At 39.3% G+C, this 25,839-nt stretch overlaps 1 protein-coding gene across 3 annotated transcripts in view; it reads right to left on the reverse strand.

The window, feature by feature from the left end:
* Nucleotides 1-824: 824 nt before the first annotated feature.
* Nucleotides 825-25,839, reverse strand: part of LOC111870408 (AP-5 complex subunit zeta-1) — a 49,056-nt gene continuing 24,041 nt past the window's right edge. Inside the window, exons 7-12 of one of the 3 annotated variants that reach the window (XM_023862680.2) lie at nt 15,320-15,525; nt 13,890-14,099; nt 9,077-9,247; nt 8,531-8,672; nt 2,265-2,422; nt 825-1,205 (exon numbers count right to left, since the gene is read on the reverse strand). In XM_023862680.2, the coding sequence (XP_023718448.1) occupies nt 1,115-1,205; nt 2,265-2,422; nt 8,531-8,672; nt 9,077-9,247; nt 13,890-14,099; nt 15,320-15,525 (978 nt within the window). In that variant the 3' untranslated portion in view covers nt 825-1,114. Of the gene's footprint in view, nt 1,223-2,264; nt 2,423-8,530; nt 8,673-9,076; nt 9,248-13,889; nt 14,100-15,319; nt 15,526-25,839 lie in introns of all 3 variants that reach the window. The other 2 variants (XM_023862681.2, XM_023862682.2) reach the window with 2 other exon arrangements.

Raw genomic sequence — 25,839 nt, forward strand, 5'->3', positions numbered from 1 at the left:
GTGCAACTTCCTACATTATCTCCCGCCACAATTTATGAAGAATATTCACATATTTCTGGGACAGATTCTTTGAAAGGTGTCTCACGTGGAGCAGTGCTAGGACGTCATATGGTATGACAGCCAATATGAATAGTATGACTGAAAACAATAATCCAGGTAATGACATCAGATGTAGCACTATGCTACGAAGGGGGACCCAAAAATAACCGGAAACGACCTGTTGCGCGCGCATGCTTTGTAGTTACGAGTTGTGCTGCTAGGTGGTGTTAGCTGGGGGTCTCCCGCGACTGTTAGTGAGCTGGCGTCAGTCTGAGTTAGGTGGTTTGTCTGTGGTGCTCTCTTGTGTGCGTTCCTGTTTCAACCCTTTGGCGATTAGTGAGATGGCCGACCAGAAGGAACAAAGAGTGTGCGTGAAATTTTGCTTTCTGTTAGGGAAAACTGCACTTCACTCTTCAAGTCGCGGCAAACATTCACGCGGTTTTCTCTTTGGTCATCTCCGAGCAAGCGAGGAACAAATTTTGCAGACACCCGTCTCATGTGCAAACCTTCGGTTAAAATTCGCTGGACCGTGCTCCATGAGATGTTCGTTTCCTCAGAAAGTTGGTCAATGGTCTTTCGACGATCTTCATCAATTTCACGCACACTCTTTGTTCCTTCTGGTCGGCCATCTCACTAATCGCCAAAGGGTTGAAACAGGAACGCACATAACAGAGCACCACAGACAAACCACTTAACTCAGACTGACGCCAGCTCACTAACAGTAGCGGGAGACCCCCAGCTAACACCACCTAGCAGCACAACTCGTAACTACAAAGCATGCGCACGCAACAGGCCGTTTCCGGTTATTTTTGGGTCCCCCCTCGTACATGTGAAAAGCCAAGTGAAGCACACTCACTCTACATAGGCTTAATTAAGCATCATGTCACTAAGACATGGTGGGGAGTGAAAGTATGGCTCCACACCTTCTTATACATAGCACTAGATGGAGACAAGAGGTTAGCTTAACAGCCCACTTGCTTCACCTCTGGGTAAAGAGATGCCACTATCCATTGCAGCATATGATAAGTAAAAGTTTCAAGTGAAACGAGTGAACAATTATTTTTCCCTTCACTCTTCAGGAATCAGCAAACTGAGACAACACCCTCATGACAGCTGTCATGGCTGGATCGCTGGTGTGTGCTGATGACAGGACGATGGAAGCAATGCTGAAACAATTCCAGATCTTCACCTTACTCAAGATATGAATTTCCTATCACACTGCTATGTCATTTCAGTTTCATAAACACAGTGTTTGATAAAATTCAGTTTTCAAGGTCATATGGTTCTGGGTCGTAATGTTGTGTAGCTTAGAGACAGCCTGACATTTCGGGAGAACATACCATCTCGCATCTTTGAGATCAAAGAGCAAGTGAGGCAAGAATCCAGCAGAAGCAGGAAGCAAGATCAGCTTGCACCTAATTCTCCTGGTTTCTTGCTTGGCTTGCTCTTTGATCTCGAAGCTGGAGGAAGATCAGGCTAACTTCCACCAGCCTACATGGCATAATATTCCAGAAGATTCAACTAACATTACATCGCTCATATCAAATAATGTGTGAATAGTGATACAGTTGATATTCTTCCAATGTAGCTACCTCAGTAATGACAACTCTCCTGTTCTGACAATGGCATAGCAGAGCCAACTTATCAAGTCTCTTCTCTTTCTGCATAGGGATGAGAATTTATGCTTACGAAAATGTCCTAGTTTGTTAAACACCCTGTATATTGTCATACATAAAATCCAAAGGCAAAACACTATCATCTCATAAGCACCTTTCACTTCCTTTCCATCCTAGAGGGGGGGTGGGGGGGAGAGAGAGTGAGATACGACAATGAGAGAATAACTTTAACAACCTGAGCCCTTCTGCTTACAGCCAACTGGTTCCCCCAGTTTTGGTGCATTTATTGCTTGCCTTCTAGGTGTTTGATAACTTGCCATTCTTTCTGGGCAACTGTATAGCACTGTCAGTAGCTAGACTATATATCATCAAATATAGTAGTAGATAGACAAATCAACTGGAAAGGATTTGGAAGGCAGTAGTTTTGGCCTAATCATGGTACCATCCAGTATTTGCCTAGGACTAGGGAAAACCATGAAAGACCTCAGTCAGGATGGCCAATATCCTGGCCAAGACTAAAACTGGGTTTGTCTAGAATAAGTTTTGAGTGTTACCACTGTGCCACCCCATTCAGTAATAACATATTATTAATCAAGAATAAGTACTTACTTTGGATTGTTGAGAAGACACACTAATTCTTGTATTCGGTCGTAAACAATCCTCTTGTCAGATATACTTGCAGTTGGTAGTCCTGTGGTTACTTGTGTACCAACTTTCCTTAAGCAAAGGAGGACTCTGGGGATCAGGTCCTCACATCGACTTGCCAACTTAAAAAAAAGCACAAGTGAGCAATCTAGTGCAGTAAAAAGATAACAAACATCCCTAAAAATTATGAAGAGTTCTATCTTTTGGGATATGATGCCATGTGAAAGTCAACCAGTATTTAAGAGGAAGATATGATTACCATCTCTAGAGTCAAAGAATTAGCCAAGCAAGAAATCTGCATAATGTAGGCAGCAAGCAGAGCTCAGCTGATTCCTTGCTTGGCGTACTCTTTAACCTTGAAGATGGAGGCAATATATTCCTCCAAAACATCAGATGACTATTACCAGAATACACATTGAAATACCCAAGAAGATAAAAATTTTCATAGTCACGACTGTGAGAACCTCAAAACATTCATAAAAATTAATTAATCAGAAATTTTCCCCCACCCAAAAAAAGGCGTTACACTTCTAATCAGGTGAATCAAGCTACTGCATATGGTGGAAATTATCTGTTACAGATACGCTTTCATGCACAGCTGCAGTCACATGTCTTTTGATTCTGAATTAATCTATGTGCAGTCAGTATAGTGACTGGTTATGGGCTGGACAATCGAGGAGTCAAGAGTTCGAGTCCCGGTAGGGTCAAGAATTGTCTCTTCTCCACATCATCCAGACCAGCTCTGGGGTCCACCCAATCTCCTATCCAATGGGTACCGGGGGCTCTTTCCCCAGGGGTAAAGCGGCTGAGGCATGAAGGTGACCACTCATCTCCAGCTAGCGTCAAGTTGAAGAAAATGTGGATATATACATCTACACCCCCATACGCCTTCATGGTGAAGCGCTTAATTAGTTAACCACAAGGACAACTTTATTATAGTTACTTGCATAAGGCACATCCTTTTCCTTGCTACCTTCAACACTCAAAGAATAGGTTGGAGGGAGAGGTGGATTAGATTTCTTTTCTGACTGGCATAAAGCCCATTAAAATTTCAATGGGAAACTGTTACAGACTTCACAAAACATATCAAACCTCAGCAATTTTAAAAGTTCTGCAAGAACAACTACATTTACACTAAGATACTGAACTTGACAGAATAACAATACACTGCTATCTAAACAAAATGTTTCCAGCAATTCTAGTTTATAAAAAGCAAAACAGCATCAAAAATATGTAAGCTAGCCTTTCCCTTAACTGACAAAAGAGCACCACAATGACCATTGTAACAGAGATACATTTCTTACAGTCACAACTTTACTAAGTGTAAGAGTCAATGGTTGTGTTATCTTGCCTTCAGATACAAAATAAATACTAAAGACTTTATAAATTTCATGAATAGCCATTATTTCCACATTACCGCCATACGCTCCATTCTTTCCAATGTATGTTCTGTAATATTCTCTTGTATGAGGGCAGTCAAATGAAAATGGGTCAGAAGCCAAAACATATTAAAGAACATTTCTTACCCCAAAAGTAATCTCCAAAACTGTTAATCCATTTATCCCACTGGGAGACAAGACAGTCAATCCCATCCTTGAAAAAGCTTGTGGACTGTCTATGCAACCACATCTTTACCCAGCCACACACGTCTTCGTCTGATGCAAACCGATGTCCACGAATGTCTCTCTTCAGGCCTCCAGCTCTGGGCTGTAGGGGGGATGTTGAAGCACTTCACAACAAAATCTCTGTAGTGTATTCCTCAAAGAGTTGGCAGTGTGGGGGCTTGCACTATAGTCAAGAAGGATAATGCCGTTCGATAGCATTCCAGGGCGTTTTGACTTTGTGGCACGTCTCAGTTTCTGCAAAGTGTCTTCATAGCGCTGTGCACTGATTGTGGCCCCATGCTCGAGAGATTTGACAAGCAGAGGGCCCTTGCAGTCGAAGAAGAATGTCATCATCACTTTACCAGACCTTGTGTGTACAGCTATGGATTTCTTCAGTGGAGGAGAATCCATGGGTTTCCACTGTTGGCACCGCCGTTTGCTCTTGGGTTCAAAATAGTGGCACCAAGTTTCATCCCCAGTGGCAATACGGGACAGAAAAGCATACACTTCCTCATGGTATCATTGCAAGTGACCCAGTGATGCAGCCATTCTCGAATCTTCTGTACCTCTGTGAGTTGATGTGGAACCCACTGTGCGCAGATTTTGCAGTACAGCATGTGTTTTGTCACAATGGCGTGTATGAAACTGTGACTTATTCCCATCAAAAGACTAATTTCTTCCACAGGGATCCATTGGTTTGCCTGGATATGATCATCCAACGCAGCAATAACATCAGGAGTGATGGCTAGGGACCGGATTTTATGCCCTAATAATCCCTTAAATATGTATGCATTTATGCATAGAAATCTTCCAAACATGCACATAAAAAGTTCATACCAAATATTAAAACTGATTTTACATTATTTTAAGACCAGCAAATCAACATTTAAGTTAATTGTATATAATCACTTAATGATTCAATTGCAATGAAACACTATACTTAATACAAATCATGGAACAAAGCCATTTTTATTTAATTACAAGTTAAATAAACCAATGGTAATCAAATTTAGCTCTCCAAGCTTTCAACTTCTCTTCTGTTGCAGTTCACAATTACTAAATGTTTTAGGTTTTCTATAGGTAGTTGCCTCCTACTGTCTCATAAGATGTCCTCATAGCGGGAAAATCTTTCCAACTCGCAGGGACTTAAAAGGCGCATGTACAGAAGCCGCTATTTACTCCACTGCTAGTGATTTTTACTTGGCAGTTCAGTATGTTTATCAGCTAGAATTTCTTCAATTTCACAAATTTGTTCATATTCTGGTTTTTTTTAAGAATGCTGTGTACATTTTCTTTACTACTTCAATGTCTCTTCCAGGAACCGAGTTCAATTTGGAACAGTGGTTTTGAATAAAATTAACGATTGATACATAGTACTATTGCTGTTGTTTGCCTCAAGTGAGGAAATAGCAGATGGAAGATGAGAGAAGTGAGCAGATACATAGGAAATATCAGTTTCAAGTTCTGTGTTTTTAGTACATCTTGGGCAATCCGAATTTATGCTGCACTTTTGGGATCAAATGTATTCACAACATTCCTAATTGTTTCTAAATGTTCAGTATAATAACTTGCTGTACACAGCCACGTGCCCCAGCGCGTTAAAATTGGTTCTGGCGGAAGTGGAACGCTCGGTGCTACTGCTTTAAAGACTTCTTTTCTGTATGGCTCTTTAACAGATACCTTCTTCACAGAAGACACCAACTTGTCAACAAGCGGAAAATTTGCATGAATTGTTTCTGCAACATGGTGCAACCCACGGGCAAGGCAAGTCAATGTGTCATATTTGGAAATATAACTTTAAGAGCAGTACTGGCTTTCATCACATAACTTGCGGCATCAGTCACAAAGAGCAATATGCACTCATACTGAATGCCATTCGGCAATAGTAAATTCATGGAATTGATAAAAAAATTCAGAAACTGTGGAGCTATTTGTGGTTTCAAATTGTTCTACCGCAAGAAGATATGGGGTAGATTGTTCATTCTTATTAAGGGACCCAACTATACAATTTGCAATAAACCGTCCCTCACAATCTTGTGTTTCGTCCATTGATACCCACACAAAATTATCTTGAATCTTATCTGTAATGCTTTCAATTGTAAGGTCGTAACACTGCTTCACGTAATTTATGCGCACAGTAGATTCATCCCGCACTTTGCACTGTGTATACTTCTCTATGAAATTTCTCAGAGTAGGACTGGTTAGTTTCCACAACGGAATATCTGCCGCTAAAAAGGCTTAGCATAAATCAAAGGAAAACTGTGAAAAACTATTATTAGAAAATTCACTAAGCAATTTTTGAACAGGAGCACTTTTCGTGGATTTAATTTTAATATTCTCTTTGTGTATATTAGTGTTCAAATGCTGAAGCACTTGAAAGCGTTTTTCACAACCAACTGTTTTCTAGGACACTCGTCAATAAAGAATTTTGTTATCATCTCTCCTTCAAACGCCCGCTGATACAGCTGTAATTTAGTTTTCTGACTTACTTTCACTTTCGGCATGACTACAGAAAGCTAAACAAACTTAACTACAGATTAGTCACTACTAATGTGAATGGCCCCCAGCTTCAAATGAAGAAGTGTCACGAACCTCATGGAGACTTTGGAAATAAATAAGTGAAGTCCCTTATCGGTTGAATAGTATTACGTTGATAGCGGCTACATGTGGATGCTTTCGACTAATCTCTTCATGGACACTTTGATGGTACGCAAATGAGGCAAGTTACGAGTAGAGGGATCGGGGAAGTCTCGTCCTGGGTATTGCATCAGAAACATGAATCATGACGAAATGTTGAGTCAAATATGCAACACATTCTGTCTAATATGGAAAAGAAAAACTGTATACACATGACCATGATTGAAAATTTGAACATAAAATTAAAAAATATATGACAAACACTTTAAAAAGGAAATATGCAGTAAAAGTAGAGATCTAAGAAAATATGATGCTTATTCATAAAACATGCAAACAGGTAAAATATGCATTTATATGCACCATCAAACCATGTCCAAAATTTAAGAAATCAAGTAATTCATACATATATCCGAACGAGCATACTTCCTGGTTGCAAGAAAGAAATATGCATTAGCATTAAAATCCGGTCCCTAGTGATGACACAATGAGCCTGTCCTGGGCAAGCATCATCTTGCAGTGACACACATCCCTCTCGGAATCTCTTATGCCACGCCAGCACATGTGAATGTGACATGCTGTGCTCGCTGTAAACAGACATGCAATGACAAATTTCTTGTCCTACTCCTTCAGCAGTCAAAAAGCGCACTACACTTCACTGTTCTTCTTTACCCGCCTCCATTACTGATGTTGGACGACCACACGTAGCGCTAACCTTACTTCCAGCACAATAAACAAACGACTAGTTTGGAAGGACACATTGTCACTGTGCTTTCCCGAGTCCCCACCAGATGTACTGTAAGCAAATTCCAGTGTTACCAACTTGCGCACCGTGTGTTATGTGTGCTGACCTGTTTTCATTTGACTGACCCTTATGTATGTTTGTTGCTGTGTGTTGTCATTGACAGTGTAGTGTAATTTCTTTAATGTTTCTTTGGTCCTACAGTATATGCTCAGGTGGCCAGTATGTGTGGACAACGTAACACAAACAAGACATAACAAAGAAAATATAGGAAAAAACACATAACACATTACTTAAAAATTACTTTAACAACAATCCAACTCATTTAAAAAAAAAACATGTCTGGGGCATGTCTGTAGTGTAGTTGGTTGAGGCACTATGCTATAAGATGGAAGGTCGTGGGTTCAAGTCCCGATGAGGTCATTGGATTTTCTTTCAATTGACCTAATCCTTCCGGCTGCACTATGGCCCTGGGGTCGACTCAACCTCTAACAGAAATGAGTACCAGGAATATTCTTGGGGGTAAAGTGCAGCCGGCAGGTCGGGCTGACAACCTTGCTGCCATCTATGAGCAGACTGTCTAGAAAATGTGGGAACCTCAACATCTCACAACCCTATGGGCATCCACGGCCTGTTACAGTGATATCTTTACTTTTATGTTTTATATGCAATGAGGTATTACAATAAAATGTAGCAATTTAAAAATCATATACATCATTATGAACCCACATGGCTGAAGCAAGTTGTAACATACACGAAACATAGACCAAGTGGTGTTTAACTATCAATCTATTAGTACGAAGTGTTGCATTTACAAGACTATCATGTATGTACATTAAGCATCCTACACAGTGTCCCAGTGGGTACTTTCTCTGGAAGAGTACTTGTTGGTATTAACAGCAATATGCTTATTATGCAAATGGGTTAATAAAAGTGTGGGTTTTGTAGTCAAATAAGCAGGTTTGAAATGAGCCAGTCTGCAGTCAGTGATGAAAACTTACCAAAGAACCATGATAAGATTAGAGGGAGGGCATTATGCTCCCCCTGAACAACAAGAACAACAACGAAGAAGAAGAAGAAGAAGAAGAAGTAGAAGAAGAAGAAGAAAGTGCATCCTTCCTTGCCAAAAGATGAGCTGGAGAAAATTACATAATAAAATACAGTACCCTTTTCAAATTCTAAATCCTATGAGACTTAAATTATTCTGATTGTTCTACAATTCTTTAATCTTAGTTAGGAATTTATTATACCTTTGCCAATGAAGAACTTGTGATATTGAGAAGTTTCATAGGTAAATATTTTTCTTGACCAGAGATGACTGCCAGAGTTTCATAAACAGCACATTCGAGTGCTTCACAATATTTCACCAGCAATTCATGGCTACACAGTTTGCTGCAATCAAAGTCATATTTATGAATTATTTGCAATCTTTCCTGTCACTCCAAAGTTACAAATGACAACTGTATTATTATCCAAAGTACACTCAGTAGTCAGAACCTTGCTTCAATATGTCATAACTTGTATTTATTATGCAGTTCAAGCAGCGAACTGAGTATTTCTCTTGCTATACAGTAATATGCAGGGTAACCTCTATCTAATGTTTTTCAATTTAAGGTTTTCCAACATTTAGCATATAGCATTCTTTAAAGAGAAACAATTCAGGTATAATTACTCCTCAAAATTCCACCACACTAACATGGAACAGAAATAAAATGGTGCTGATAACACAAAGTCCTTGTTAAACTGAACATTACTGCATATGTTACTATCCCTACTCTGCCCCAAAATCGCTTCACCTGTAATTTGGAGATGCATATTCACCAACTGCCCACACCAGATGCATGTACAATTGTGGAAATTTGTGGCTGTTGTCCAGTACAGAGATAAACTCGAGTAAGTCTTTCTGCACAGTGAATACCAATTCAGGACATAATTTCAGGATTACCCTCAGATGCTGCATGATAGCCCTGTAAATGGAGAAATCTTTGTGCAATACAACATCAATGAATATAAAACAATCAACACTTTAATTGCATAAACATTTTTACTTTTCATCATGCAGTTTTCTACATAAATATTGGGTTTTCACAAAAGATGGTATGATTTTAAATAACAATCATGTGAAAATTCTATAATATATAGTAGTAAGTGTGGCAACATAGTCTTCCCTTCTCAAATAGTTCCCTCCAAGCATGATATGTTCCTGTACACTTCACTAACCATGTAAGAGTTGCCTTAAATGCAAAATACCTGCAACAAATGGGTCAGCAGAAATAGATCAACCGTATTGTGCAAAATACCTGCAACAAATGGGTCAGCAGAAATAGATCAACTGTATTGCCACCTGGCAATCTCAGTTTAACCATTTTGGACATTTTCTGCTGAGGATATATCACAAACCCTGTTTACTCTGATGAAACTTGTGAGCTGAACCATTTAACAGACAATCCACATCTCTACTGAAACCACTTAGAAGTGTAAGGGGTGAAGGTGACTACTGATTCAACATTCGTTGAGTGACATGATGTGCATATACTGAAATTCATTAAGTCATATTAATTACAAAATTTGTTATTGTACGTAAGAAAATACTTTCTGATAACTTATCTTTTATGCAAAGTATGCAAAGTACCAAATCATACAATTCTTTTGTGGCAATCATGTACATGGCAATAACTGTTTTTCTTTACAGATTAGGAAGCTTCACACCTGGTCCAGTATCGAAGTCCTATTTTCAGTGTCTCCCTGTCATCCTCTCACTGTCTGCCATGTAAGCTTTTACAGATAAGTCTATGCTATCTAACAGCCATGTGCCTTCAACCAGTCGGGAACAATGGATTTGAATGCTGAGGAAAATCTTACATGGAAGTAACTTAACACAGAGTACAAGTATATTGACTTGAAAAGTCTGAAACTGAGCAGCAAATAAGGGAATATCTTGAATCAAGAAACATCAAATGGAATTCTGCTCGATATCATTGACCTTAAAAGTTTCTCATAAATTGTAATATTTATTTACTTTCACTGAGCCATGCATATCTAAATAATTAATTTTTCCACAACATTTAAGTTTACAAAAACGTCAAACTAATGAGAGAAACTGAGTTTTGTAGCACATAGTTCAATTTAGAATTTAACACATTCAGGTCTGCAGTCAGACTCTTCTGAAGTAAAATATCTTATTGAAATAAAAAATCTTTGTTGGAAATATTTTTCTCACTACTATACAGAGTGAGTCTTAATTATATATTTTAAATGTAAGCATCCTTTTCTACAATTATAGGCAAGCAGATATGGTCATATAAACACATGGCTGCAATCATTTCATTAGTGAGGTACAGCAGGACGAAGCACAAGGAAAGAAAAATATACAACTATCACAGTTGTAGATAAAGAGTTCATTAGCTGCGAACAGAACATCATCTGGATACCTACTGAAACAGTCCACCATTACAGTCAATGCGCAAGTAAGAACTGTTGTGCCATGAATTCCTGGTCCACTAAAAGAAGTGAAACATTTTGCATACTGTCATTTCAGCTGTTTCAATGACATTCCACATCTCATACTGCGAGTTACACTGTTAGGTGCAAATAGATATTGCCACAAGTAGAAGTCAGCAGGAGTGTGATTGGGTAACCATGGAGCCTACACAACTGGTGTATTTTGTCCTGTCCATCAACCTGGTTAGTGGCTGTCTACTTACAGAATTACATCGTTAGAAGACTGGGCAGGAGCACCATCATGCAATACCAACATTGTCTGCTACATTATCTAGCAGTTGCAGCAATTGTTCACAGAGAAACTGTAGATAGGAGGTCCTGATAGTCATGGGCTGAAGAGGATATCATCAACTATTCCTGCCCAGACATTTATATTGCAAACTGCTGTTGGAATCATGTTTGTTGAAAGGAATGTGGATTTACATCAGCCCATGTGTACTGGCTACAAGTATTCAAAATCCTATTCCATGTGAAGCATGCTTCATCCGTCAGCAAAACTTGGCAGAGGAAATTTGGAGATGCTACAACCTGCTGCAGTATCCCTTTGCAGAAAGCTTTTCAACGCTGAAAATCCAGCAGCTGTTACAGAGCTTGAACATGCCGTGCATGGAATGGACACAACAGCTGATTATGCAAGACCCCCCATCACCATTCACTGGGAAATGTGGTGATGAGATGTAAACTGCATGGTATCAGATCTAAGGGACTGTTCTATGGCATGCAGAACATCGTCTTCCACATTGGCATTCCTGCGACTTCACGGCCTAATAGTGTTTGACACAGTGAGCAACATTCAACATGTTCCTCACTGATGACATTCCACAGGAATGAATGTCCTGCAGTTTGGATGCTGCCATTGCAGCAGCTGCACTGCTATGCTCTGCTTCTCTGTATGGTAACTCTGTATCTACCAATTCACTGAATGAAGACTGTGCATTCTGCGCCATTGTTTTCATACATAACGTGTCTACTGTAGTGAACACAAAACCAGAACAACAATAGCAGTGGCACCATACCGGTCTGTAAACTGAATAATAGATTTATCCACTTTGTGGCACTGCCTCATAGTTTCCACATCTTGCATGTGAAATGGCAGCGACCAAATATTTACAGGGATGTTTATGCTTGCCTATAAATACAAAGCATAATGCTTATATTTAAGGTAAGTTAGTGAGCTAACCCTGTAGACCCTCAGTTACTAACAGCAATGTTAAATAAACTATAAATAATAAATAAAAACTGTTTTTCGATTAGCTCCATATTTTACAAACTATTCACAACCTTTAAGTAAAGTGGCAGGTCTAACAGACTGATATAAGCCAAACACACTAGCAATGGTTCCTTGTCGCAAATTTCAACAAATAATGACATAAGCTTTAGGATTTAGAAGATGCAACAGACAAGTATGAAGTTGTAACCGTACGTCCCGCGCTAAAATTATTTAAGGGCATGACCAATTTATGCATTGTTTTACACCCTGAGAGACACTCCTCCGGCGAGATACCATCCCGGGATTGTCTAGTTGTAATTCAACTATTGTCTTCCTTAGGCTTAGGGTGTCACTATTGTCCTTAATGTTGCCAGTTTGCTCCTAGTGTCATAAATCCTTGGGCTGACATTGTCAGAGACTGGCCAGTAGGGGTCTTGGATTCCCTGCTTGTGTGCCTTGGAGACTTGAAAAGGTTTATGATGGGCATCTCAAAAAATATGAATGCAGGATAGATGATGGGCTCGACCCTTGTCTTTCTCTTGTTTTTCTTTGTTTTGTTTTATGCCCACTGGGGGTCTTGTAAAGAAAAGGCAGTCAGTCTGCTATAGAGAGCAGAGGTGGACAGTTGAAAAGGCAGACACAGAACAGGGAAGTGAGTTACAGGAGGGTAGCTAGTTAGTGGTGTGTAGGGTCAGCGAACTGGGAGCAAATTGGTGTAAAAAGGTTAAGAGCGACAGAGGGGCTAGCTTGAAGGACTTATGTAAAGAGTGACAATAAGTGTAAGCAATTTTAATATAAAAGAGTAATATACGGTGTGGGTTCTGGAGACCCTGTAAATCATAATCCCTAAGTGTGTTCCCCTTCAGGTATCTGAAGCCCCTGTATCCCTGGGACAAAGGTCTCATCTTGAGCAATAGTCGTGGTAGCTGTATGTCAGAGGTCGGCTACAAAGTATCCTGAAAGTACTGTGATGTGTATATCCACTGCTATGCAACGACTTGGTAAACACATTCCTGCAGGAGGAAATGTTTGCAACAACAGGACATCCATTGCTAGGCAACAGATCAGTAAACATGCCTCCTTAACAACTGAGGCTGTTTTCTGCGTGGTCCATGCAAAGTTGTTATAAAGAAGTGTTCAGCAGCATAAAGTGAAAAGCTGAGTTTCAGGACACCAGCCAGCTGGGATAAGAGCTTGGGAGCAGAGGATCTGACCTGAGTCAAGTCTTCGGAATTGGCAGTTGCAGAATACTGGCAGCAAAAGAGTTAGGTGGTGCAGAGGAAACTTCATGTGTGATTTGAAGTTACAGTGAGACAGTTATAAATCCATTGCCAGGATACAGCTAACGAAGACTGAGAACCCTAGTGTGGGGACATAGTGGCAGCGCTGTAATTGCCTCTATTCCTGAGGTGTGAATGAATAAGGTGCAATAAACCCAATCATCCAGCCCAGATCCTGTCTTATAAGTCACACACAACATCCCTACACATAACAGTATTTTCAACTTGCATGCATAAAGAATGCCTACAAACTAAATAAGGATCATTAGATTATCAATAAGCTCTAGTCCCTTTCTTTCCAACTGCACAGGCAGATATAATGGTTATGCTCTAGACTTGTATTCAGAAGGTGCTCTGTTCAAATCTAAGCCAGAACATCAGCTAACTTGGCTACGGTTATCTTGTTCTTTTCTCTACACCCTCCCACATAAAGGCCAGGTTAATGCCTTGAATAGGCCATGTCGATTCCTTCTAAATCGTTTCCAATTCATTATTTACTAATCATCCTAACATTCAATGCTATACTGTCTGAGACACTGACAGCACCATAAAATAAACCACATACCAACCAAAATCTCATTTCCCTGCAATACTACAAAAACATATTTCTCAACATACCTACAAACTGCCTCCTCATACCCAGGTACTTTATACACAGCTTTCAGTCTCACTAACATGGCTGGTACAAGGGCCTCAAGAACTTGAGGCTCAGCCTTGGACTGCACCTCAGCAAAGAACGCATCAAGCAACAGAGGAACTACCTGACTGCAAGTGATGACCAACGGGTAACACGATAGCTCACCCAAAATGTCGAGATAGGATCCAATTCTGAAATATGGCAGTGTACAAAATCACGTACAGTGTACTCATACATACCAACAGAAGAGGTTGTAAACATTTCTCTTCATGCAGGATTTGAGGTACTCACAGCTGTGATTCTGAACAGTACTATCCTCTGGGATTAACACCATGCAGTCTGGTAAAAGTCCATTAATATATCAGATGGGCATCCTCCTTCCACATTCAGGGCGAAACCAGCAAGAGGCAAACACCAGTGAACTTCTACTGGACTACATGGCATTACACTCCAGAAGACAATCCTCTTCAAAGTTCAACATAACTACCTTCAAAGTTCATGGATCAATTTTAGTGTACCGTGCAAGCCATTATCTTTTATTAACACTTACAGCAGAGATAAAGTTACTCTACTGCATAAGAACTACAAGCTAAAAACACAAGTGAAAGTGGAAGTATCAGTCCACATATTCTTAACCTCAACATTAGATGATNGGGGGGGGTCAGTTTCATACTCCAGCTACTCCACCCCGAAGGAAGAGCTTCTGGTACACAATGCATAAGATTTTACTAACCGTCATACTGCCACAAGGTGGGAGCAGAGAAGGGCACTCAGTCAATTACGAAACCAAATGACATAAACTTAGGAATGAAGATGTGAAGAACACAGTAAACATTTATAAACAGTACGATTTAAGCGTTGTATTTGAGGTTCTCATAGTGGCGACTATGACAGTATGGTATTCTGGGATGTGATGCTGTGTAGTTCAGGAAAAGTCTGATGTTTCTGAGGAACATACCACCTCCATCTTCAGTTCCAAAAAGTAAACCAAGCAAGAAACCAGCAAGAAGCAGGTGCTGAGAATATTTATGTGGTTTAACCAAGTGAAGTGAAGAAAAGGGTATGGGGTGTGGTCTTCTTAATTACAGACTCTCATTCCATTCAACAGCACCGCACTCCTCACACCAACCCTTACTTCTATTGTCAGACCCATATATGAGGGTGCATCTGCCTCACACCTCATTCACCTTGAAGGCAGTGAATGCAATTTATAGCAAAATACTGGAACAGCTTCAACACATGGCATGGCTAAACCCTGAAGGCTTAAATTACACATCAAAATTTTAGGCTCCTGAACTGAAATAAATTTAAGAATGCTGACTGAGGAAACACTCTGTGATTCTGGAACACAAAAATGACTGACAACTGAAGTCTGTTTTATACCAACAACCGAAATTACTGTCACAACTACCTGTGAAACATATCTCCTTTGCCACTCTCCATTCTCAGCATGAAACTGAACAAGGGAAGGAAGGCTGGTGTGTGAACCTTCTCCAGCAATGAGATCCACTGTGGACCAGTTGGATCTGTCTTCTGATCAAGTTTTAAAACAGCTGGTGCCTGGTGTAGACAAAGTGTGGCTGACAGAACTGGCAGGTCAATCAGACTGTGGAACACCTGGTACACATAATACAACCTTAACTCATTACCATCTTGAAATAATTCATGAGTTTCCCCACATAACTGACATTAGAAAAAATTCTGATATATATATATGTTTTCATATGTGATATCTGTTATCAGAATTTTTTCTATTTTTTTTTCTATTTTTCTATATATATATATATATATATATATATGGCCATAATAAGATTACCAAACCATATTTGAAACTCTTGAAATTTTCAACATATACAACAACTGTATAGAGAGGTTTTGTCAAACAAGGCTTTATCGCAATCAATCAATAATATAATCATTTACATTTACATACAAACAAATGCATTTAAATCCTGAAAGCATCATCCTCAGTGTATCCTTATATTTATTAGGCATGTATCAGCATATCACTCCTCAGTGCCATAGTACTCACACCTGGCTGTGGAGGATATAGAAACCTTAAAACTTGAAAATGCAATAATTCACTTCCTAACAGCAATAAATAAGGAAGAAAGATTTTTCTCCCTTAATTTTCACACTACATTCAAAGACATACAAAGAATCACTATATCAACAACTAAATACATTTAAAATTATTTTTGAGACAGTAAATTTGTAAAAATTATGCAACAATACAGTACTTCATTATTATCCTGCAAATCTGACTGAGTGTGGCAGTCTCAAAACATTCCATGCAGAGACCAGAATCATATGCATCAGGCCTTGCTTCCGACAAAGAGCGCCCCATCTCTGTCCTACGGCTTTCTTCTGGAAACTTTTTATAAATTGTCTTCTTGTTAGTAACAGCACTGTAACAATGTCAGAAGAAAGTTGGTCTGGCAGACTCTGCATTCCACAACATCAGTGTACTTCACAAACAGTTCTTCAACCAAACGAATTCTGAATGATAACTGATCAGCCCTATTCTGATATTATTACTGTATAATACAGCATTCAGAAGCCTGCAAAATAGCTTCATATAACATTTGTTATCGCTTTCCCTAAATCAAATCTAGGTGTAGCACTTGGTGTTTCAAATCAACCTCACTCTTGCTTTGGTTGTAATCTGACACAGAAATGGATTTCACTATTTCGTTTCCAGTCCTGATGTCAAGACTGTGATATGTTGAAATCATAGCAATAATTTTCCGTCACTCCAGTATGTGACATGAACAGGGGTAGAATACTAAATCATCATTCAGTTCAGTGTCTCTTTTTTTTTTTTGGATCAATTTTAGTGTACCGACACAGCCTGTCTTGTGTAAAGTTATCAATATTGTGGCTAGACAGATTGAATTATAAAACTTATTCATCCACAAAGTTTTTTGTAGAGGCTCTACCAGTTCTAGAGCCAATGGCTGTTATGTTACAGCATTAGTGATGATGAAGGGGGAGTTAAATGTTGTGTCCTTGCCAGCAGATATAAGAAAGGGCCAAAAGCATCCAGTGGCAGCAACAGATACTGCATAAGTTTTAAGTCCAAATTTCAATGGTTCGAAAGGGAAGAACTGTTGGACATGTAGAAAGCCTTCCCAAAGTCTGAGTGATCCATAAAATTGAAATATCCTGGCGTGGGACTTAAAAGAGTGTGAAATTAGGTGGAAAATTGTTAAAAGTTCATCTGTTCCTTAAAAACTGCTGATGGTTTTACTGCTCACAAAAATGCAGAAATTCACAATCCAGTTCCTATGTCTCTTCTTATAATGTCTCCAAATCCTGTTGTGGAAATTGCCACTTTTGTTTCGGAACATGATCTCACAGTAGGTTTCTGGACAATGTCCATAAGCATAAAGGGGCCCAATACAACACAAATTTCTCCCTGTCTCAGGATTTCGTGCTCTGCTCAATAATCCATGCCCACTAAGAAACTGCCAAGCATATTTGTCTCTTCAATAACTCTATCAGTTTCCTGTTGAAAATTAAAGAAACGTCCACAATTTTTGTCATGTTTTGCAACATACTGCTCATGGAATTTTCTGTGACTTTTAATTTTCCATGTTTTTCCAAACAAAGTTTTAAAGAATATCTTCTTCATCATCAATGTCACCATTCACCACAACATCAAGAAGAGTACAATCATCCACTTCACTGTCACTAACACACTCTGAAAGAGGTAAACTTTCTTCATACTCACTAACAAGTTCATATCCTTTCACTTTTCATTCATGCATAACAGCTAATCACTTTCTGCTATTAGAGGTCAAAGGCTGCTTGTGTTAACTACATGATGCATGTAAGATTTGAGGCTTTCACGGCAGTGACTATGAAGAAAGCAGTCTTCTGGGATTTGGCACCGTGTATATGTGGTGTTAACCGACGTTCCTCCAAAACGTCGGTTAACACCACATATTCATGGTGCCAAATCCCAGAAGACTGCTTTCTTTATATGATGCATGTTTATAGAGTAAAGCATATGGTATAAGCATTCCTACATTAGTCTTCTCTCATGATTACAAATATCTAAGTGAAGGCAGCATTCATGAAGCAATGCTTGCAAACCCACAACAAAGCCAACTTTTTTGCTCTCATTCAATTCATACTGATTTCATGCTTTCAGTTCACAAGAATTCACAATGGCAGACACAAGCACTGTCTAATGTAATGCACTGATTGGTGAGGGAGACAAGTTTCTCAAAGATGCAAACTGTACATTAACATATATGTAAAATGAAAGCACACAATTCCCTCCTTGATTTTATACAAAAGGACTACCTTACAGCAAAAACAATTCAATGAGGTGGATTTTACAAGTGCAATAGGTGTGCTATGCAAATCAGTGGGTGACATGTGAAACAGCTGTTATGTGCTATGTCAAACATCCCTCACAGGTTAAAATTAGAAACATCAAAACCACCCTTTCGCTTCTGTAATACATTTTTACTCCATAGACTCGACCAGAAAGTCACAACTTTTTTGCTGAGGGGAAAAACAATACTACAGAAGTGAACTAGAAGGTGGTCTTAACAACAAAAACATTTTCACAGTCTCGAGGAGACTAATCCATAGAGCAGAGTTTCCCAAACCAGTGGTTCAGAAAAAAAATTCCAAGTTGTACACCTTCAATGAGCTGAGAGAGTGCAGTCAGTATAGCAACTTGCTACGGGCTGCATAACAGAGGGGTCGGAGTTCATGTCCTAGTAGGGTCAAGAATTTTCTCTTCCCCACATTGTCCAAACTGGCTCTGAGGCCTAGCCAGCCTCCTATCCAATGCATACTGGGGGCTCTTTCCTGTGGGGTAAAGCACCTGAGGTGTGAAGCTGGCCACTCACCTCTGACTAGTGCCGAGGTCAAGAAAACATGGATCTATACATCCTCTCCTTCATATGTCTACATAGCATAGTGCTTAATTGGGTAAGCACAGGGACTGCTTTAACTTTACCACCTCCATCTTCATATTTTTATGTAAAAATAAACTAGTAAATATACTTTCAATGTCAAGATCTTCATATTATTTTCATTTTAAAAGTCACAGAGGTATAAGTGTTTGCTAAATTCCACTCTAATTTAATTTAAAATTCCTAAAAATATTTAATATTCACGTAGTCCACCAAAGAAAGTTCACACAGCAAGTGGTCCACAGTACAAAGAAATTTGGGAAACCCTGCCCCAAATGATTGAATCACATCTGTCCACATGGCAATGCACATGATCACATCTCCAGACAGGATGCTATGAAGGCATACTGGACAAAATTTCATTACCATGTGGTACAAAGGGACTTCAAATCATGCAAAAGTATTTAAAAACTTACTTGTAAAGGGAGGATTTTTACTTTGTTGACCAGTTCCATGGCTCTGTGCTCCATAGCAACAGGTGCACCACTGGCTGTGAGGCACATATCAATTTTGCCAATGAATCAGCATGCCTGAAGTCTGATAACCTTCAGAATGTAGTAGTTACAATTCACAGATCACAAGAGGTGTTGAAAATGCTGTCCGTACACATGTAGATACCTTCTGCAATTAATTATGTCATTAAAAAAAAGATCCAAGAATCCTTTTTGCATTTACAGCACACCAGACACCAACTTTAACTGGATGGAGCAGAACTTCTTGGATTCTGTGGAGTCCAGTAGCAATAATTTTGCATATTTATGAGGGTGAGTCAAATGAAAACTATACTTGTTTTAATTTAATTTAATTTATTGAATAAAAGCGGTACACAACTATTCTTCTACAGTCTCCATTTCATTCAATATAGGCCCTGCAGCGTTTACAAAATGTATGGATTCCTCTAGAAAAAAATTCTTGTGGTTGTCTGCGCACCCACCCATGCACCACCTGCTGTATCTCTTCATCAGAACGGAACTTCTTTCTTCCCATCGCCTCTCTGAGTGGCCCAAAGATGTGGTAATCACGTGGGGCTAGGTTTGGTGAGAATGGCAGATGTGGAAGACACTCGAAGTGCCAGTCTTGGATTGGTGCAACTGTTGCATGGGCAGTATGGGACTGAGCATTGTCATGTTGCAAAAGGACACCTCTAGTCAAAAGTCCACGTCGCTTTGATCTGACTGCAGGTCAAAGATGATTCTTCAAGAGATCTGAATATGAGGCACTTGCGATAGTGCTCCAAGAGTATGCCTTGTTCATCTCAAAAGAGAGTCAGCATAGTCTTCCCTGCAGATGGCTGCGTCTGGAACTTCTTGGGTTTTGGTGATGAGTAGGGCTCAGATTTCTATGACCTAAAAACTTTGAAAATATGCATGCATTTATGCCCTAAAAATGGCAAAATATGACCTAAAATATGACAGAATGGCCCACAAAAAATAAGTAAATATTTAACAAAAATTCCTAAGAATGGCAATTTATTAAGAAGTTTACAAAGTTATTTTGTCCTGAATAAATATCTTTAAGCTCTGAAGCATCGATCACAGCACATTGCTGACCCCATAAAGAGAAAAGCTGAATGGCGTTTTATTGAAAAGTGTACAAAGTTATTTTTTTCTGAATAAATGTCTCTAAGCCGTGAAGCATCCATCACAACACAATGCTGACCTTGTAAAGAGAAAACATGAACGAAAGTATTGTTTATTTTAGCGTGAAAAGTAAAGTAAAGTGTGCTAATAGTTGTAGGTAAATAATTTGTACGGTACCTTAATCTTCCTTTTCAGTAGAGCTGCACTGAATGACAACATGCATTTTCAAATTCTCGAACTTGAAGGACCTCCGACTGTCACTAACAATGGCCTTGTATTTGGAGATACTCCTTTCTATGTCACAAGATGTCACAGGGGCATACTTAAAACAAGTCAAATCACTTGCGTCAAGTTCTAATTCACTGTTGTCAAATTCAACTTCTTTGCCACAAAGAATGTCAGAAATTGTACACAGTGTTGAATATCCAGGATTTCTTTGGAGCACATTTTGTAATTTTGCACTAATTTTCACAGCAACTTCGCCCTGTGCTTGATGTAGTTCACTTTCAACTTTCTTAACAATCTGTAATGCATTGCACAATTGCATGCCACAGCTTCAAGTCTAATGATGGATTTTGATATCACACTGAAATTTGATTTTATGTACGCTAGATTTCTTGACGTGGTTGATGAAAACAAATTTTGTACAGTTTGAACTGAAGATGAATCATCTCTGTCAAACTTCATGAAGATATTTTCAGTCACACTGTAGTGTGTGCAATAATAATCTGCAGCATCGAGCCAAGTCCCCCATCGCGTTAGAACAGGCTTAGGGGGAAGGGGTAGTTAAACTTCTGCAATCGAAGTGGAGCCTTGACAAACATTTTCTTCCCATTTGCTATTAATTTATCTACATCAAAGTAGCTCTCTCGCACATCTTCTGCTACTCTATGCAGAGCATGTGTGATACACGTTGCATGAATCATTTTGGGATACAGTACCTGAAGTCCCTTTGCTGCCTTTACCATATATGGAGCGGCATCCATTAAGAAGAGGAGCCCATTTCTCGTTCTACCTTATTTGGCCATAGCAAATTCATGGCATTGTCGAAAACAACAGCAATGGAAGAATTATTCACTTTTTCCAACACCTCACATGGCAATAGGAATATATCTCGAGGCTGTTCATCTTTCAGTATACCAACAACAACATTCACTACAAATCTACCACTTACATCGGTAGTTTCGTCGATAGACACTCATATTTTATTATTTCCAACACAGTTTCTTATTTTATTGATGGTAACATCGCAGCAGGAAGTGAGATAGTTCTTTCTTAATGTGGATTCGGTCGGAATGGGATGAGTTGTATATTTTTCGAGGAAGTTTCGGAAACTAGGTGTATGTACTTTATGTAATGGAATATTTGATGAAACCATCATAGCAGAAAGATCCTTTGAAAACTCGGAGGCATTTCTGATTTCGGTGAACTGGAGGATGACTTTTCAAACAACAATCGCTGTCTACTTTCCATGGTAATTTCTCTGTTTACACAGCTTCTATGTTTAGCTGTACTGCAGTATTGTTGCACCATAAAACGTTTGTCTGCCGTAACTTTCACTTCACACATTTTGCAAAATAAAATTTCTCTGTCAGTACTAAAATATTCGTCACCAAACTCTTTAATAAAACCATGCAACTTCACGCTATTAGAGCACTTGACTTTAGGCATCTTGAAACTATACTGAACAACTGAAGTTATGAATACAGTACTGTATTGGACAGGTTTTGGGGAGAGGGTAGAAATTTACCGGTTTGTGGATGGAAAAAATTTTCACCAATATGCAAGAAACAAACTGGACTTCAGGTATCACGGCAGTGGAGGAGAAAAAGAGACACAGACAGACAGACAGAGGCAAAGGTGGCAATTTCTCTTTTCAAAGTGGTTGATTCTACGCCAGGTCAAGAACCGTTACCCTTCACACTGTACAGTATTCCTTCAAATCCCGTTACACAAGGCCAAATATTTCTAAGAAATGAAGTTCCAAATAACATCGTTGCCAATACTTGCAATATTTCTGAGCAATAAGTGAAATTCGCCTAAAATATGACCAAAAATATGATTTTATACCACTTCGGGCTCAAATATGACCTAAAGCTAAAATATGGTTCAAATATGCATTTATATGACCAATAAAAACCGTATTTTCATGTTCACAAGAGTCAGAAATGTGTTTATATTTAATTATACATGTGAAAAGATGTCAGGATAAAAATATGACATGTCATAGAAATCTGAGCCCTAGTGATGAGGAATGACGCCATTCCTTGCTCGTTCTCTTAGTTTCCAGTTGGTGGCAGTGCACCCAAGTTTCAGTGCCAGTAACGATTCTCAAAAGGAAGCCATCACCTTCTGCTTCAAGGTGCCATAGATTCTTCACAGCGACAACACGTCGTTGTTTCAATTCTGGAGTCAGCTGCTGTGGCACCCAGGGTCGTAATTCTGTGCACCTGACCCAGGCGAGGAGCATCTGCCACAAACGTCACACCATTTCTGAATTTCCTACTCCACTAGTACACTTGATGCTGTGACAAGCATGCATCACCATACTGAACCTTCATCCGTCGATGAACTTTCACACCTTCACTGATCAAAAAACGAATTATAGAACGTTGTTCTTCTTTCGTGCATGTACGTAGTGGAGCAGTCATTTTCAAACCGGCACTTTGATGGTGTTCTGTTTGGCTGCATTATACTGCCACCTATAGGATACTCTTTATAGCATTGGTAACATGTCTGCCAACTTATAGGACAATGGCATGACATTTCAAATTTTTATCTCAGTTTTATGGTTTTCATTTGACTCACCTATGTATGTATCCCTGCAAGTGAAACCACGCTTCATCAGAAAAGAACATTAATTGCAGACTGATCTCACCTTCGATAACAGACTGTAGAAACCAACTGAAAAATGAACACTGCTAGCTAGATCATGCAGCTGGAATGCATGGATTACTTGTGTTTTATAGGGTCTAAGCTAAAGCAATCGTGTTGCCATTCTGGCACTAGAATTTGACATTCCAGTCTCTTCAGCCAGACATTTCAGTGATTTTCTAGGTGTATGTGCAAGTCTGGCTGCTGTGTCATCAAACTTCTCCTCAGTATGCACTCACCACTTATGTCTTTATTTCTTGTCTGTTAAGAGTCCAGTTGTTCTAAGTGTATTCACCAAACTGTGATTTATTTGTCTGCTGGGAACTCTTTCATCATGAAATTTACGTCAAAATTTTTGCTGGAACTTTCTAGGTGTCATACAGAAGTACATGTTGCTCTAAAGCATACCACACCATGACATACTGCACTGCTCACTAACTGTAACTGAGTACAACTGGTTAATGGAGCTGATAACTGCTGCCTACTGCTGACAAATCATAAATGAACTTCCACACATGAACCACACTGTTCACCGTGAAACATAACACCTGCAAGCAGTCCACGAGTTAATTACTTCCATTCACTCCAAACATTATCAGCCATCAGGCACACTGATTCAGTGGCAAAATTCACATGCACCTCCCAGCAAGAAGCGCACCAACCACTGTAAAGTGCAGAGCCATGAACCAGTCAACACAGTTGAAAAACTCTCTGTATATATATAGTTCTAAGGGGCCAAGTAAACATACATGGTACAGTGTCTGCTCATGGGCTGGATGACAAAGGGGTCAGAGTTCAAGTCCTGGTAGGGTCACAAAATTTCTCTTTTCCACGTTGTCCAAACTGGCTCTGGGGCCCACCCAGCCCCCCTATGTAATGGATACGGGGGGACTCTTTTCCCGGTGGTAAAGCGGCCGGGGCGTGAAGCTGACCACTCACCTCCAACTGGTCCCGAGGTCAAAGAAAAGTGGATCTATACATCCACTCTCCCATTCATCTTCATGGTACAGTGCTTGATTAGTTAATCACAATGCAACTTTAGACTGCCTCTGTGGTCTAGTGGTCAGAGTTCCCAGGTTTGATTCCCGGCACTACCAAATTTTCAAAGTATTGGGTCCGGAACGGGGTATGTCCACTCAGCCTTGTGAGGATAAGTGAGGAGCTACTTGAATTGAAAAGTAGCAGCTCTGGTCCACAAAACTGAAATTAACGGCCATGGGGATTTGCTGTGCTGACCACGTGACAGCCTCTATCCGCAAAAGGGGCACTAACTTCACCAACAAGTGGCAGTCATTAAGTCGGTATAGTTCGCTTGTGAAATAAAGCCATGGAGTTTGTTGTTTTTTGTTTTGTAAAGACAACTTTATCATTCTTTTGCATGTAGTTCTAGTTTATTAACATGCAGCATCTCATATAATTATCCCTAAGTTTCATGCAGTACTGATATACTTAAAAACGCAGCGCCTGCTAGTTACAAACAGATATAATACACAACAGGATGCATACCATAAAGCACCTGCTAGACTTAATGATAGTTTAAATACCATACAAACTTAAGCTCCTCATAAAGAAGATGATTGAAGTGTGTTAAGCAAAGGGATGCAGCAGGCTTATGATTAACGTAATGAGTTTAAAAATCCACATTACTAAAATATATATTCGACACTTCAAAATGTTATCTTATGCAAATTTCATGCTTCCTGTAGTACTGACCAATTGATTCTATATGTTATTTAGTGAAGTTCTATCAACGGTTAAGGTTATGTAGCCTCAAGTTAGAAATAGAGGCATGAATAAGAATGCCGAATGGAAGGGAACTGAGAGGCAGTGCAGTCGCAGTTCCATCCCCCCTTCCCCAACACATACAGACGAATTATGGAAATCACTAACAGTTACATTCATTTGGCCCCTTCAAAAATGAAATCACCTAAAGGCCTATCAGTTGCAGCACACCCATTAAATGAGTGCCCATATCCCTTTCAGCAGAGTCACACTGTAACATTGTGAGGGACTTTCCTATACGCTGTATCTCTTTTCCTACAAAGTTCTGATTTCCTTCACTCACTCTTGTGAAAAAATATTACTTGCAGAAACAATACTGAAAACATTAGAGCCTGGACACATGATATATATTTGATCTCACTTTTCCTTACTTTCTGAACACAGTTTTCTTTGAACAATGTTTCAAATAATTTCCACATCATAATTGCTCAAAACGAGGTCTCAGCATACTCTACCTGCAACATATTTTCTGTTATCTACTACAGTTTTCCAATAGATTATATTAAACTATTAACTCTATAGCAAATAATTCATATGACAGTACAATACAAAAAGTTCAGTAAATAATAAGCTATGAGGTAGAAGGTAAAGTTGTCCCTGTGCTTAATTAATTAACCCTTTGACGTGGTCATTTAAATTCCGCGGCCGCGGCTCCTGCGGTAATATATTCAGCCGGCCATTTAAATTTTGCTCGAAAATGATTTATTCATCATTGTTCTTAAATTCTATGAGATAGGAACATGAAACTTTCACTAAAATGA

Source organism: Cryptotermes secundus, unplaced genomic scaffold, assembly GCF_002891405.2.
Source record: "Cryptotermes secundus unplaced genomic scaffold, Csec_1.0 scaffold1152, whole genome shotgun sequence".
Lineage (NCBI taxonomy): Eukaryota > Metazoa > Arthropoda > Insecta > Blattodea > Kalotermitidae > Cryptotermes > Cryptotermes secundus.